The following is a 17066-nucleotide window of genomic DNA, read 5'->3' on the forward strand; positions in this document are numbered from 1 at the left end:
GCGGAGTTGTTTAAAAGTGACACAGAGAATAAAAATTTGATTGGATTTAGTGATTTGGAGTGACACAGATGGTTTGGTAAACTTGTTAGCACAGGGTTCGGCAACCCAAAATGTTCAAAGAGCCATATTGGCCCAAAAAAAAACCCCACACCTGTCTGGAGCCGTAAAAATCTAAAAGCCTTTTATTATGCAACATAGACTGTTGCCTACCATTGCCTACCATTAAAATAATGTAAAGAAAAATAGTGGTATCAATTTGATCATTTCGGCGGCTCGGTGGGGCACTGGGTAGCACGTCCGCCTCACAGTTAGGAGGGTGCGGGTTCAATTCCACCTCCGGCCCTCCCTGTGTGGAGTTTACATGTTCTCCCCATGTCCGCGTGGGTTTTCTCCGGGCTCTCCGGTTTCTTCCCACATTCCAAAAACATGCTTGGTAGGCCAATTGAGCACTCCAAATTGTTCCTAGGTGTAAGTGCGAGTGCAAATGGTTGTTCGTCTCTATGTGCCCTGCGATTGGCTGGCAACCAGTTCAGGGTGTCCCCCGCCTACTGCCCGATGACGGCTGGGATAGGCTCCAGCTCGCCCGTGACCCCCGTGGGGACAACGCGGTTCAGAAAATGGATGGATGGATGAATTTGATCATTTCTTCTTGCGGCCCATTAGAGTTCACGTACCTGCATAGCAGAGCTGTTGTTCGATATCGGTCACGTCACACGACTCATCCATCACAGGCAGTTGAGAAAGCTGGAGCTGAATTGATGTCCTTGATCTGCTGATCGGTGATATTGTTTGTGCGGAGAGGCATGTCTTTAGTTTTCTAAATGATCTCGGTTTTGTTTTTGAAGTCTGAAAATAGGCACTTTGATATTTTAATGAATGAATCCGTCATGAACTCACCACCGGTGAATGGTTTTCCTACGCTTTATTATCTCCCGGGCTGCAACAAAACTTGCAGAAGTAGTAGAGTTTAGAGATGCAATTCACTTATTGAAACCGTTTTTTCGTTCTTCAAATTACACCTTTCCTCTCAGTTCCAACAGGGTGATCGGCAGCAAATTTAGCATGCTTTAGCTGAAAATGTCGCTCCAAATTCCTCTTTGTTATTCGACAACTTCTCATTGCTAATCAAACATGCAGGCAATGCTTTGCATTGGCAATGAAAGCAAAAGGTTTAGTCCATTCTTTCTTAAAGGCTCTATTATCATCAGCAATCTTTCTCTTTTTGACTTTTGAATCCATGGCCCTTCACTCACACACCTGTTTATTTACAACTCCTGTGCTGTGTCGCAGGCTATGACGCAATTTTGCTATTACGCGTCATTCTTAAATTCGATATTTTTAATATAGTTACAACTACATACATTTGTAAAGCATAAGAATTCTTGTGTCATGATAACCATCTAAAAACCATATTAAAAAACAATAACAACAAAAACCCCTTATTTTTCCATTTTCACGCATTTTTGCAAAAACTCTAGGAAGCCGCTAGGGAGTGGTAAAGAGCCGCATGCGGCTCCGGAGCTGCGGGTTTGCGACCCCTACACCTTGGTGCCATAAATGAGATCATTAGAAAAATAAAGATTTTCTCCAAAAACAATTGGGACCGCGCAGCGGTTGCTGCTTGCGCCCTAATAATTAAATAAGGACCATGAAACTGTCGCTGATAGGGCCCTAACAATGCTTTTTAGAGTCTCACAAAAATGTTAGGTCTCTAATATATGTGCAAAATTTCATGGGTTTTCAACCGGGATAGCATCATTTTTCTTTGTGAACAGCGCATTGCCATGGCAACCGCGTGCGATATAATGAAATGCTTTCAATAACTTTTCATGTTAAACATGTTAAGATCAACCAACAAAAATGGTGCCAAACTTCAAAACAAAGTCAAAATGACAAACTGCCTTAGGCTGTTACGGATTGAAATGTAGAACTGGCAATGCTCCATTACAAATTTATTTTGCACAAACTTCTTTCAACGTAAACATAATGTGCTTTCAAGTTTTTGTTGAGGATAGAAGTCTAGCTCTACCATTGGTATCACACGATACCGTAACTCTCAAGAGTCCATCCGCCAACAACCTTCCCTGTGACTCAAACCCCTACCCAGCCCATTGGTGGCCGGCCAGCAGTCTCTGGCCACGCCTCAAACTTCCCTTTGCACACATACGAGGTCGGCGAGCAGCTGCAAGAGGAAAAAGAATAGGAGCAGCGAGCAGTGTGGCGAATCGAATCGCGAGTTCTCGGGAGAGGAAAGTGCATCGGCTCTCTCTCAAAACTGTGCAGTACCCTACAACCCTCGAGGTAAGCTTAAACTGCGTGAATTATTAAAACAAAAACTGGAGCAACCACACGGTAAGTTTTTCCTGCGGAATCATTTCTTTTCACTTCACTCGGATGGCTCGTATTTGTCGAAGTAGCTTCCACGGGACCGAAGCAATACGAAGACATTGAGGTCAATGCTTTTTTTTGAGAGAGGGGGGCAGTTAGCGGCCCAAAAGAAAATTTTGCTTGCTCATCGATGGCTCGTGAGACAAACGTGAGAGCTCATCTCAAGCTCATATTACTTATATTTTTGTCCTAAATATTTTTCAGGTGTCAGTTCAGAATTTTTTAAAACGAACTTGTATTGTGTGTGTGTGTGTGTGTGTGTGTGTGTACGTGTGTGTGTGTATGTATGTGTGTGTGTGTGTGTGTGTATATGTGTGTATATATATATATGTACTTATGTATATATATATATATATATATATATATATATATATATATATAAGCTAATACAGAAATGAAATGTAACGTGGACGGACTCCTCGTCGGTATATATATATATATATATATATATATATATATATACCGTAATTTTCGGACTATTAGTCGCTCCGGAGTACAAGTCGCACCACCCATAAAATGCACAATAACGTGAAAAAAAACATATATAAGTCGCTTCGGAGTATAAGTCGCACTTTTGGGGCAAATTTATTTGTCAAAATCCAACTGCTCTTATTTGTCTATTTATTTATTTATTTATTGTTTATTATTTGGGTTATTTGCTTATTACTTATTTGTTGCTCTTGTCTGTTCGTTTTTACTCTTTGTGCTATTTGATGTGAGTGTTGTGTACTGTCTAGTCACCGTGGGACGGTGGGAAACGTAATTTCGATCTCTTTGTGTGCCTGGCATGTGAAGAAATTGACAATAAAGCGGACTTTGACTTTGACTTTTTTGACTTTGAGACACGAACCAGCAACAACAGGCTAAACAATATGATATGCTAACGTGATATAAACAAACGGGAGGCTGAGAACGGGCCTAACGTAACATTCAGAGTTATTCAAATGATTATTACATAAATAACACATTTATCAAACTATCTGTGTCACTCCAAATCATAAAATACATCGATCATCGATCGTGTAAACAATGCCGCGTACGTGCGCCGTCGGACTCGTGATTTGCATGTCTAATTATTCCACAGACCCATATAACGATATATAAAGTATATTTCAAATAACTATCATATAGCAACAATATTACCAAACCATCTGTCACTCCAAATCATAAAATACATCGATCATTGATCGTGTAAACACTGCCGCGTACGCACGCCGTCGGACTCGTGATTTGCATGTCTAATTATTCCACAGACCCATATAACGATATATAAAGTATATTTCAAATAACTATCATAAGGCAACAATATTATCTGTCACTCCAAATCATTAAATCCATCGATCAAATTCCTCGTCTTTTGTCAACAAAGTGCGCCCTGACGTCAGCCTCGTCGTTATTCCACAGATCTAGCATATAACTATATTGTAGCATTAACAAAGGGGGTCGCGGGCGTGCTGGAGCCTATCCCAGCTGTCATCGGGCAGTAGGAGGGGGACACCCTGAACCGGTTGCCAGCCAATTGCAGGGCACACAGAGACGAACAACCATCCGCACTCGCACTCATACCTAGGGACAATTTAGAGTCTTCAATCGGCCTACCAAGCATGTTTTTGGGATGTGGGAGGTAACCGGAGTACCCGGAGAAAACCCACGCGAGCTCGGGGAGAACATGCAAACTCCGCACAGGGAGGGCCGGAGGTGGAATCGAACCCGCACCCTCCTAACTGTGAGGCGGACGTGCTACCCACTGCACCCGGCCGGCATTGTTGACATTAAGGACGATCAATGGATTTAATGATTTGGAGTGACACAGATGGTTTGATATTATTGCTTATATAATAGTTATTTGATATATAAATTATATTTCGTTATATGGGCCTGTGGAATATTTTGAAGTGCAACCGCCGTCAGCGGCGCGCACTCGGCTGGCATTGTTGACATAAAGGACGATCGATGGATTTACTTAATTGGAGTGACACAGATAGTTTTATAAACGTGTTATTTATGTAATACTTATTTGAATAACTCTTAATGTTACGTCAGTTCTGTTCTCAGCTCTTTGTTTGTGTTTGTCACATTAGCATCGTTCATGTCTGTTCTTGGTGTTGGATTTTGTTGAATAAATTTCCCCTTATACTCCGGAGCGACTTGTATGTTTTTCTTCACGTTATTGTGCATTTTATGGCTAATGCGACCTATATTCCGGAGCGACTTGTAGTCCGAAAAATACGGTATTTGAAAAGTTTTCATTAGTCTCTGTTTTGAAAAGTAGTTATTCATCGGTTTGTTGTGTGACCTATATACCGTATGAGACTTTCATACATTTTTTTGGGTAGACAATTGTAATGGCCCTTTGAGGCAAACTATGACTATAGTGCGGCCCGCGACCAAAATAAGTTTGACACCCCAGCATTGCGCAATGTCGTGGCTAACTCTGACCACTTGATAGCAGTTTCGCTTGCTGGCTCATAGAGAGGTGACGTAAACTGGAAGCCAAGCCTACATGAGAACAATGGAGAATGTTGTTATAGAGTCATGGAGGAAGAAGTCAGAGAGTGAGAGTAATGCCAAAACGGAAGCAATCGGCTTTCGAGTAGCTTATAATTGAGCAAACTATCGCTCTTCGTGATTGCGGTACAGCAAAATGAAGGAGCGAATTTAGAGGAGATGATTGTGAGTATGCGACAATCACGGAAGTCCGCTTCAAAAGCCACCGCCGGCTCGGGCATACAGTTCGTGAGTGGCAATTGGAGTTTTGGTGAAACGGAAGCAATTGGCTTTCAAGTAGCTTACAATTGAACAAACTATTGCTTGTTGTGAGTGCAGTACAGCAAAACGATGGAGTGAATTTAGAGGAGGTAGCTGTGAGTACGCGACAGACAACAAAGTCCGCATCACAAGCCATCGCCGACTCAGGCATACACGTAAATAATTGTGAAAATGCTCCAAATCGGCTGGGATTTTATTTTATTTTTTAAAACACTCACAGTTAATGAAAGTAAAAACCATACTTGCAGGTTTATGTAATCAAGCGATCAACACAGCAAATAACTCGTAACATAAAGGTAACCAAAATATCCATGTATATATTCCTTACCAATCACATTTAGCTCCAAGGCTTTGACACAGTCAAAAACTGTTCGCTTCTTCTCAACCCCTCCCATGTTCAGATTCACTGTGGGTTTTATTTTCTTCCCAGTACAGTCCCTCTATTACATCAATGCAGAAATAATGCAAAAGGACAAAAATGGCTCATACAACGGGTCTTGTTATGGGTAAAGGGATGTTATGTTTTCAATTTTACTGCCCTATGTATGTCGTTAGAAATGGGAGATTTAATCACACAATGAAATGTGCTTATTTAAAATTACTATATGGTCTAATGTGCCAAATTGTATGTTTATATTTACAATGTAAATAGTAAGATTTACAACCCCACCCCCCTTCGCCATTTGTGCCCATGCTTCTAGCTATCTCTTTGCCTTGATTCATCGGCGGTCACTCGTAGTTGAGTATGACGGTCCACCTTCCTGGCCCTTGTGGGTCTTCTGGTGGGTGAAGAGGTCGATTCTGGACCCGATAACTCTGGTGCAGTGTGAACAGGGGAATGTAATGGTGGTGGGTTTGGGTTGGGCCTGCTTGGTGGAGGCTCTCTCCTTTCTGCGTCTGCATTTGTCTTGAGCAGCATGGTGGAGGTCAACGTTATATTGAGTGGCACTGTCACGGACAAGGTTTCTCCATGTTGTCCAGTCTGTGGCCTTGTCTTCCCAAGTTTTAAGGTTTATGTAGCACTTCTTCAGGTTTGCTTTTATGTTGTCCTTACACCTCTTCTTCTGACCTCCTGGGGCCCGCTTTCTTCAGCAAGCTGGGAATAAAGGACTTGTTTTGGGAGGCGAGAGTCAGGCATGCGGATTACATGGCCAATCCATCTGAGTTTGTTTTGGGCAATGGTGGCAGTGGTGGTAGGCAAGCCAGCCTCCTCCAGGACGCTGATGTTGGTGTCGGTCCTCCCAGCCGATCCTTAGGATTTTCCGTGGGCATCTCTCTGATGGTAGGTCTCCAGTGCCCTTAAGTGCCTGCTGTACGTGGTCCAGCTCTCTGACCCATACAGAAGGGTGGGGAGGACCGCAACTTTGTAGACCAGAATTTTGGTCTTTGCTTAGAGGTCACGATTCTCGAAGACTTGCTTCCTTAGCCTTGAGAAAGCCCCACTGGCACAGCTGAGGCGATAGTTAATTTCATCATCAATGGTGGCTTTAGATGACAGGAGACTGCCGAGATAAGGGAAGTGGTCCACCTTTTCCAGTCGGATGTTATCAATAGAGATGTTTGGGGGGCGGACAGGCGAACTGCAGTTTGGTAGTTTTTGGTGGAGGATTTGGATCTTTTTTATATAAATGGCTAGACCAAGCTGTTTGTATGTCTTCGCGAAGGCAGACATAATACTCTGTCGGTCTTCCGAAAGGGCTCCAAGGGCATTGCCGTCCGCATATTGCAGCTCCATGATGGATATGGTGGTGGTTTGACCTTTAGCCCTGAATCGGTTGATGTTGAGAAGTTGACCGTCTGTTCTGTACATGATTTTGACTCCATGGGGCAGATGCTTCCTTGTGGGGTGGAGGATAGCAGTGATAAAGATGAAAAATAGTGTTGGAGCGATGACGCATCCCTGTTTGACGCCTGTGTCAACCCTGAAGGATTTTGTCTCGTCTCCACTGCCGCTGAGCACTGTGGCTGACATGTTATCATGCAGTAGTCTCAGTACTCTGATGTATTTGTCTGGGCAGCCAATTTTGGACAGAACCATCCAAAGGGCCTGACGGTTAACTGAATCGAAGGCTTTGGTGAGGTCTATAAAGGCCATGTATAGTGGTTGATTTTGTTCCTGGCATTTTTCTTGCAGGTGTTGGGCAATGAAAACCATGTCTGTGGTGCCTCTGCTTGGGCGAAATCCACCCTGAGACTCAGGAAGGATGCTTTCTGACAGGGGAGGTGAGTCTGTTGGACAGAACCCGAGCGAGGGCTTTCCCTATGGTGGAGAGAAGAGAAATGCCAAGGTAATTCCCGCAGTCTGCCTTGTCTCTTTTCTTGTATATGGAGACGTTTAAGGCATCCCTGAGCTGCGCAGGGATTTCCTCTTCTTCCCATATCTTGAGAAGCAGGGCATGGATCTGCTTGAGAAGATCAGGTCCGCCTTTCTTCAAGACCTCTGCTGGAATTCCATCGGGCCCATCAGCCTTGCAGGCTTTCCTTTCCAAAAGAAAGTATATCCACCTTTTTCCTCCTTCATCTGCCAGTCGGGTCTCGGAGACTGCTGCGATGTCAATCTGGAACTTCCTTAGCTCTCTGGAGATGATGGCAGTTCACCTTTCAGGTCTATCGCTGGGTTGGTTGTCCATTAGGGTCCGCACGTTCCAGGCTCCAATGTGTACATGTTTTTGTTTCTGACCGCGTGGTGGTGATCCCTCTGGATGCAGTATTTCAGACAGGATTTTGTGAGGCAGGCTATGTTTAGGGTACTTTTTCTAACCCCCTCCCTACTGGGGTGAGCAGAGTGGATCCTGAATAGGGCTGCTCAGTCATGGGTGCAGCTGCCGAGAAGCTCTTCTGCCTCAGTCCAAGAGCTTAACGACTGAATCTTACACCCACCGCCTGTGTGCCAGGTTGTGCCAGACCTCACTGTCCTGCCCCCGTTACCACTTCCTGATCGCCACGAGATTGTTGTCCAGGATGTAAAATGGAATAGGTTCACTTCAGAAGGACGCCTCAGCGTGGGGAGACTGATGCGCCTGCAGCCACCACATGGTTCTTGGCAGAGAGGGGCCAATGTCATGGAGTCCATGACTACTGGAGACCACCCGCTGTTGCAGCCTTCATCCGCCTTCAGTGCCGTTGTGACTCAGTGTCATCCTCCACCACTCCCACCGTTGAGGTCTTTGGATTGCACTTTGTCTGGAACATCCCCTTCGACCTTAATGCCATGGTTGAACCTACCAGGAGCCGAGGCTCCAGACGGCATCGCTCTTAGGTTCATTGGAACACGCAAGGCTCTCCACCACGGCAAGGTGGCGATCCATGGAGAGCTTGCCTTGAGTAAACAGATTGACACACCTATTCGTGAAAAGTCATCAGAGAAGGATTTCCTGCATTAAACAAACACTCATTGCAACACCTCAGTTAAATATTTGCCCACACATAATCTACAAAGCCACTGTATAGAGTTTTGAGATCATCATTCGTAATCTTGTGGGAATGAGTGCCCGCTTTCAATAATGTTCAATCATCCTATATATTGAGTTATAGTATTCGAAATATAACCAATTCGGGCACCAGCAGTGATCACTGGGAGGTCCCTTTTGTTTTTGTAGGAGTTATTATTAGAGCCCGAGTAGCAACCGCTATAAGGTTCCTATTGTTTTGTAGAAATTTTTCTTTTTGAAGCCCGAGCACCGACCACTTCGAGGTCCATATTTTTGTGGAAATTATTTTTCATTAAGGCCCAAGCTGCGACCGCTGCGAGGGCCATAATGTTTTTATAGAAATTATTATTTTTATTATTTTTTTCCTCCATAAAGCAGTTTCCCAACCTTTTTTCATCCACGGCACAGCTTTACATTGGAAAAATGTCAAGGCACACCAACACCAGGAATCTGTTAAGTGTTAAACCAGCGTCTATATTAAAATTTGTTATAATACAACGAAAGACGATGTGAAAGTGCGATATCAATAAAGTCCTATTTCTGTATATGTATGGAGAGTCGAATAATTGAATAAAAATAAATATACATTTTTTTAAATTGTGTTTTTTTTTTTAATAAAAGTGAGTTTTAAAAAAGTTTTTAGACAGTGTAAATAATAAACTATTGAAAGTGACTGTGATTAAAATCCATATGAATCAACATGACTTTGTTTACCGTTTTAGACTAGCCCTATAAATATTACGACAATAAGAACAAAGTAACTTTTAAAGCCGCTCTGCTGTTCTGGCAGGGTTAACCAGATGTACTTCAAATTTTCTCTGAAGTGTTGAGGCCTTCATGATGCTAAAACACAAAGTTTGAGTGAGTGAGGTTTTGCCAGTGCTGTTGCTGTGGCAATGCAGAGTTCTCCAAGAAAATACTAAATCTATGCATGCAAGAAAACCCTGAAACCTTTAAAACTAACATCAGGCTTTGCAAAATCATCAATACTTTATTAGTTAATTGTGCGGCTTTTAAAAAATGGCTCTTTGACTCTGGCGAAAATTCTTCCTAAAAAGCAGCCCTGGTTGTACGTTTTACTTAGCTCGAAACAAATATGGTGGTTTCTGTAATAAATCAAGACCTACAAAATAGCTGATTTGCAGCCATACGCTAAAACTATCCAGCGGTTGGCCATTTTGAATTTACTTTAAATGTTGGTCTAGCTTTGATATCGGTAGGTCCAGGAACATTACCTACATGATTATTTCTTGTCAAAATTTTGCAAATTTGATAGTGTCCAGGACTGAAGTCATATACAAACTTATTGTTCATCGTAGTGGAAGTGCCACCGACTGGCTACAGGAAATGAACACTCAGTCCTCACCAAGCGCACAACGAAATCATCACCTCCTGAAATTGTGAAAAAAGTGCTTTTCTATTGTCATAAAAGAAACACACCTCATGGCACAACATGGGTGTCTCCTGCTTCATTTGTTTAAATTAACATTCTGCACGCAACTTGATCTCTTAAGACCTCAAAAGATGAGAAACATTCTTCGCCGTCAACAGCTCAAATAGAAGGACATGTAAATGGAAACCACCGATCATTTGCAACGGGAGATAAGATTCTCGCTCACAAGTATGCTCATGGTGTGGACACCGGCGACAATTGTTGCAAAAACTGGTCGTGCGTCACACACAACGGAAACAACCGATGATCATCCCATATGAGGCATGTTGATCAATTACTCCACTCTTCTTCGTGTGTGTGTGTGTGTGAGTGAGTGAGTGAGTGAGTGAGTGAGTTGCAAAAACAGGTCGTGCGTCACACACAACGGAAACAACCGATGATCATCCCATATGAGGCATGTTGATCAATTACTCCACTCTTCTTCGTGTGTGAGTGAGTGAGTGAGAGAGAGAGAGAGAGAGAGAGAGAGAGAGAGAGAGAGAGAGAGAGAGAGAGAGAGAGAGAGAGAGAGAGAGAGAGAGAGAGAGAGAGAGAGAGAGAGAGAGAGAGAGAGAGAGAGAGAGAGAGAGAGAGAGAGAGAGAGAGAGAGAGAGAGAGAGAGAGAGAGAGAGAGAGAGAGAGAGAGAGAGAGAGAGAGAGAGAGAGAGAGAGAGAGAGAGAGAGAGAGAGAGAGAGAGAGAGAGAGAGAGAGAGAGAGAGAGAGAGAGAGAGAGAGAGAGAGAGAGAGAGAGAGAGAGAGAGAGAGAGAGAGAGAGAGAGAGAGAGAGGTGACGTTCTGTTGTTAACCTTGGTTAAACAGGGACCTCTAGGGGTGACAAGTTACCATACCAGCACTATGCACATTTTATAGATGTAGCTAAAGTATACATACTGAAAATATGATTTTAGTTCTCCTTTATTATTATAACTTTTTATAACAAAGTACAGTACAATACTGTAGATATGTTTTCAGAAGTATCTTATTATAACTTTTATAACAAAGTACAACACTGCAAATATGTTTTTGGATCTGTTATTATAAGAACTTTTTAAATATATTATATAAATACAATACAATTATTACTATTATATTAATTATTACAAAAATGCAATTATAAAAGTCTTGTGTGAATATGGTAAAAATATTGACTCGACATCATGGATTTTCACTTTTTTTGGAACCCATTATTAGCAATAAATGAGGGATCGCTCTACATGTGTGTATATATATGTGTGTGTATGTGTATATATATATATATATATATATATATATATATATATATATATGCGTGCATATGTTTGGTCTGTATGGGGTTTTTTTTTTGTCAGTCCCTTATCTCAAATCTGTCATTTCCTGCTTATTTTGCAGGGATAAGCATCAACATCAAGCTCAAGATATCAATCCTCAATCAATCATGCTCCGTTCCAGAGTGAACCTCAGCACTATGGTTTTCCTGTTGATCTTGCATGGAGCGGCTGTGGTCTTCTTCTTCAATTGGTACATCAGGCTAAACCCTTGCGACTGCATCCCTTCCAATAGGAAAATCCATGTTGTGCTACTGTCATCATGGCGATCAGGATCATCCTTTGTTGGTCAGGTGTTCAGTCAACATCCATCTGTTTTCTACCTCATGGAGCCTGCCTGGCATGTTTGGACCAAACTCAGGAACTCTGGTGCACAGACACTACGAATGGCTGTAAGGGATTTCATGCGTAGTGTGTTCCATTGTGATTTCTCCGTGACTGATGCCTACTTACCAGAGCATCACAACATGTCCTCTTTGTTCATGTGGAGTCACAGTCGAGCATTGTGCTCACCACCGGCTTGTTCTCTCACACAACGTGGCTATTTCAGCAATCAAACTCAATGCTTTCAAACTTGTGGTGAGGTGGGCCTACAACGTGTGCAGGAGGCCTGTGTTTCTTACAGTCATGTGGTCATAAAATCGGTGCGAATATTTGAACTGGAATCTCTCTACCCCCTCTTTGAGGATCCTAGCCTTGACCTTCGCATTATTCACCTGGTTCGGGATCCCCGGGCCGTGGTGCGGTCAAGAGAACAGTCTGCAAAAGCTTTTGTTGGTGATAATGCTGTTGTGTTGGAGCACAAAAGCATGCCTGCAGCTGAAATACAATACCAAGTCATACAGGAGATCTGCCGGAGCCATGTGCGCATTAATGAAAGGGCCCTACAGAAGCCCCCACCATTTCTAAAAGGCCGGTACAAATTGGTTCGATATGAGGATGTAGCCCGTAATCCACTTGAGGAAATAAGTGCCATGTATGACTTTGTAGATCTGGACATGACAAATCAGTTAGAGGAATGGATTTATAAGCTGACTCATGGAAAAGGCAAAGGTTCCTTAAAAGAGGCTTTTGAAATTACTTCAAGAAACGCTGCTGATGTTTCCCAGGCTTGGCGCACCACGCTGCCACACAATAAGGTCAAACGCATCCAGGAAGTGTGTAAGAGGGCCATGTCACTGCTTGGCTACACAACCGTTATCAGTGATAAAGAACAGAAGAGACTTGATATTGATTTGTTGGTACCACGTGAACCATACCAGTTCAGCTGGTTAGCGCAAAAAAACAGTGCACTCCAGTAACAATTAAAATGGTGCTTAGTAAACAACATTTATCTCGACTGAGGTTTCGACTTGTTCCATGCAGTTTTCATAAGTTGTATTAAGTCATGAAACACTGTTTTGACATCTATGGGCAAAACAATAGTTTACGAAAATTGTGACATGGTCACAGGTTGTCTCTGAATACTGTAAGGACTATTGTCAATTCCTATTTTTCCATGATTTGCAGCAGTATCATAAATACTGATTAACTGCAGTTTTCTACTGTACTGTATTTTCTGCACCATAAAGCTTGGTTAAAAGCCTTTAATTTTCTCAAAAAATGAAGGCGCGTCTTTTAATGAACGTAATATACAGTAACACGTAGAAGTATGTATCTGCGCCGCCATTAAGAAATAAACATTATCGTTTGTGCAAATCTGTAAAGTTGTTTTGTCTGGCTTCCGGCACAGACGTAATATGCAGGTGTAATATGTAGACCCAATGAACCACTCAGAGCACATTACGTTTTACGTAGATCGGGGCAAAAAACAGTCAGAGGACTATACGTAACACGTAAAGTACAATCCCTGCACCACCATTGATAAATGAACACTATCGTTTGTGCAAATCTTTGAAGTGGTTTTGTGTGGCTTCCGCCACAAAGAGACGTAATATACAGGTGTAATATGTAGACCCGATGAATCAATCAGAGGACATTCTGTTTTACGTAGCTCGGAGCAAAAAAACAATCAGAGGACTGTACGTAACATGTAGAGTACATAACTCCTCCACCATAGACAAATAAATATTATCGTTTGTGTAAAGCAAATAGCATTAGAACCCTCTAAAATTGCATAGACAGACATGCTTACGACGCACAATTAGAGCTTTCTGGAAAGCCAGGATCATTGCAGAAGAGCAACGTGACTACGATGATAGAATGACGAGAGGGAACTTGGCATGATTAATAGCGAACTTGCCCAACTGTTTAATTTGGATACAGAAGATGATAATTTTGATGCATTTGCATATCAATGTTGATTAACAATGTGAGTACAATACAGTACATGATTAAATAGTAGAATAAAGTTCAACGGAAGTGACTGCCTTGCTCCTGTGACTCATAACTCATGGCATGCATGCGACCTATCCTATGTGTGGCTGAAGTACAACAAAGCTCCCGAAATTGAGTCTGCGCCTTTTAACCCAAAGCACCCTATGCTGGGGAAAATACATTACTTTGTTTTTAAAAAAAATATTTCTAAAAGATAATTTCCTAATATTCAGAGTTACACAAAAGCTCTCTCGATTTGAATTTTGATAGATATGTGAAACAAAAGGATTTTTATTGGTTAATGCAAATCATTTTTCAATTCCAAAAGGACAATCTCTGTTTCAGCATATCCCTTTAACTAGTTACCATAATTTCTGGACAATAAGATAGACCTGATGATAAGAAGCACCAGCAAAAGTTTGAGGAAAATGTAGTTTTTCCCCATAAATAAGCCGTACCGTACTAAAAGCCGCATGTGCACGCGGGTTATTAACAAAGAAAAACGCTACACAAAAAGCCTTTTTAAAGTTTTAATAACATACTTTAACATTTCTTTCCAAACATTACCTGTGACGCGGCAGTAATATCGCAGTAACACGGAAGTAACACAGCACTAATAGGGCTGGATAAAAAACATACCGGTAAAGGTCACTGAGACGCGGCAGCAACACGGTAGCACAGTACTAACACTGCTGGTGAAAAAAAAATACCAGTAAAAGTCACTGAGAGCCGTCTTCATCTTCCTCCTGTGCACTGAAACCATCAAAGTCTTCCTCCTCAGTGTCGATTGGAATATTTGATACGTCGCCACACACTCTCAATCTCTTTTATTGTTGCTTTTATGCATTTCTTCTAGCATTTTCCATGACGAGGGTCTGTTCATGCTCATTTTATTCACTCACAAAGCGCTAAGTTACATTAAACTAGCTGTTAGAGATGTTCTGACTCTCACTTATTTTGCAAGAACCACACGGGAGACAGTATGCCCTTTAAGCACTTGCAAGTGGAGAGCCTGTCCGTTACTGTAGGTACAGCAATGTTCGAACAAAGTCTGCCGTTGGATTCATGCAAGAGAGTATTTATTGAGAGAAGAAAGGGTGGGGGTGAGAGTGGCCAAGGTGGGGGTAACATCTGGCATGTTTGGTGGTCACCTCAGCAACTGGCTAATCAGTGCAGAGGGTCCCAGTTTATTGTTTTACGAGGTCGTGGAAATAAAACCTAGTGGAGCATTTTAGATGACCATCTAAACAAGGATGTTTCCACACCATTTGGAAAGTCTCAACAACTGAATGGTTAAACTTTTCAGGGTCAAGGAAAGGTAAAAGGTTCAAACAAAGTTCATCATTCTAGTCTACATCCCAACATAATCATACGATCAAGATAGTTTATAAACCCTAACACTAGCGAGCTACACATAGAGCTCCAGAGTAGACATGACCAGGAAATGAATAAAGTCAAGGGTGACGCAACAAGATGTCATCAACAACAGCCCAGTGCCCCCTAGTGACCGAAGAAACCTGCATGTTAAGAGCCAAATTGACTGCCTTTAACTTAAAAGCGGCATCAAATGCATTTCTTTTGTCCCCCAAAATGAGGGTTTGTGTATAAAAGCTTCCTTTCTTCAGTAATGTCCGTCTTGATCTCATTCTGTCTCTTCTTTGTGTGAATTATATGGCACTATTTGCTTGGCAGATGGACATGCGATACACACCACTCTTCTCCTCAGTGACCGTGTCACATATCCCTCCGCCCAGCAAAGCGGTGCCGCACAACAGTGGTCCACAGCCTTTTTACGAGTGTATAAATGATCGAGTCAGCACAACAATGATAAAAAATTCTTAGATACGCCGCACCGGACGACAAGCCGCAGGGTTCAAAACTTGAGCAAAAAGTAGCAGCTTATAGTCCGAAAATTACGGTACTGTTGATGTCTCTCTGAGAAGTATAGTGTTGGAGTGTCCCTCAGATGAAGCCTGTGATTAAAATTAGTTTTAACTATTACTACTTAACTATTATGGCTTTTACGCACGCCCGGTCCTACTCGACGGAGCTCTCTTTCACCTCCGTGGATGGAAGTCGGGGGCCGGCGCTCGGTCGGATGGCTGTCCGGGGACAGTGGATGGGGCTCGGACATGGCTTTTACGCACGCTCGGTCCTACTCTACGGAGCTCTCTTTTACCTCCGTAGATGGAAGTCGGGGGCCGGCGCTCGGCCGGGTGGCTGTCCGGGGACGGTGGATGAGGCTCGGACATGGGTTTTACGCACGCCCGGTCCTACTCTACGGAGCTCTCTTTTACCTCCGTAGATGGAAGTCGGGGGCCAGCGCTCGGCCGGGTGGGTGTCCGGGGACGGTGGATGGGGCTCATACATGGCTTTTATGCACGCCCGGTCCTACTCCACGCAGCTCTCTTTCACCTCCGTGGATGAAAGTCGAGGGCCAGCGCTTGGCCGGGTGGCTGTCCAGAGACGGTGGATGGGGCTCAGACATGGCTTTTACACACGCCCGCTCCTATTCTATGGAGCTCTCTTCCACCTCCGTGCCTGGAAATGCCACCTCCAGGGATGAAAGTCCACCCCGGTGCTTGGGGCCGTGTGGCGGTGAACTATTTATGTTATAGTTATTTGATACATTTTATTTCGTGTAGCAACTTGTATATGTTTTTAGTGTTACAGTTCAGTAGTTGTTGCCTCGTTGAACACTTGTTTTGTTAAATAAATAGCAGTTTACCAAACCCACGTCTTTGCTTGTACTTTGTTAATGCTACAATATAGTTATATACTAGATCTGTGGAATAACAACGAGGCTGATGTCGGCGCACGCGCGGCGTTGATGACAAAGGACGAGGAATTTGATCGATGGATTTAATGATTTGGAGTGACAGACAGTTTGATAATGTTGTAATATGACAGTTATTTGAAATATACTTTATATATCGTTATATGGGTGTGTGGAATAATTAGAAATGCAACTTACGAGTCCGACGTCAGCGGCGCATATGGGGCGCATACGCGGCATTGTTTACATAAAGGACTCGATGGATTTTAATGAATTGGAGTGACACAGATGGTTTTATAAACGTGTTATTAGAATAACTCTGTTACGTCAGGCCCGTTCTCAGCTCTTCGTTTGTGTTCATGTCACGTTAGCATACCTATCATTTGGCCTGTTGTTGCTCGTTCATGTCTGTTCTTGGTGTTGGATTTTGTCGAAAAAATCTTCCCCAAAATGCGACCTATACTCCGGAGCGACTTATATGGGGGGTTTTTTCACGTTATTGTGCATTTTCTGGCTAATGCGACCTTTATTCCGGAGCGACTTTTAGTCCGAAAAATACGGTATTGCTGACCTATTTATTACAGTTGACTGAGTTGACAACTTTTAAGGGCTACAAGTTATGTCCTGTTTCCTCAACCGGCTGTCTTCT

At 42.8% G+C, this 17066-nt stretch overlaps 1 protein-coding gene across 9 annotated transcripts; it reads left to right on the forward strand.

The window, feature by feature from the left end:
- Window positions 1-1871: 1871 nt before the first annotated feature.
- chst6 (carbohydrate sulfotransferase 6) lies at window positions 1872-16256 on the forward strand. 9 transcript variants are annotated; one of them, XM_085914879.1, is made up of 4 exons: window positions 1909-2301; window positions 5859-5939; window positions 8052-10435; window positions 11390-16256. In XM_085914879.1, exons 3-4 carry the CDS (start codon window positions 10431-10433, stop codon window positions 12624-12626), a joined length of 1242 nt encoding a protein of 413 aa, XP_085771005.1. In that variant the 5' UTR covers window positions 1909-2301; window positions 5859-5939; window positions 8052-10430; the 3' UTR covers window positions 12627-16256. The 9 variants fall into 9 exon arrangements, with proteins under 9 accessions (XP_085771010.1, XP_085771005.1, XP_085771002.1 ...); XM_085914876.1 differs by lacking the exons at window positions 5859-5939; window positions 8052-10435 and adding an exon at window positions 7292-7445; XM_085914878.1 differs by lacking the exon at window positions 5859-5939.
- The last annotated feature ends 810 nt before the right edge of the window (window positions 16257-17066 follow it).

This window comes from Syngnathus leptorhynchus, chromosome 6 (genome assembly GCF_054491065.1).
Source record: "Syngnathus leptorhynchus isolate UIUO chromosome 6, UIUO_Slep, whole genome shotgun sequence".
Classification (NCBI taxonomy): domain Eukaryota; kingdom Metazoa; phylum Chordata; class Actinopteri; order Syngnathiformes; family Syngnathidae; genus Syngnathus; species Syngnathus leptorhynchus.

Bases quoted from the DNA above. Each gene is read 5' to 3' on its own strand.
- chst6 (XM_085914876.1), top strand. From the start codon at position 7,420: ATGGTGGAGAGAAGAGAAATGCCAAG. The intron at 7,446-11,389 runs GTAATTCCCGCA...CTTATTTTGCAG, and splicing joins GAGAGAAGAGAAATGCCAAG to GGATAAGCATCAACATCAAG.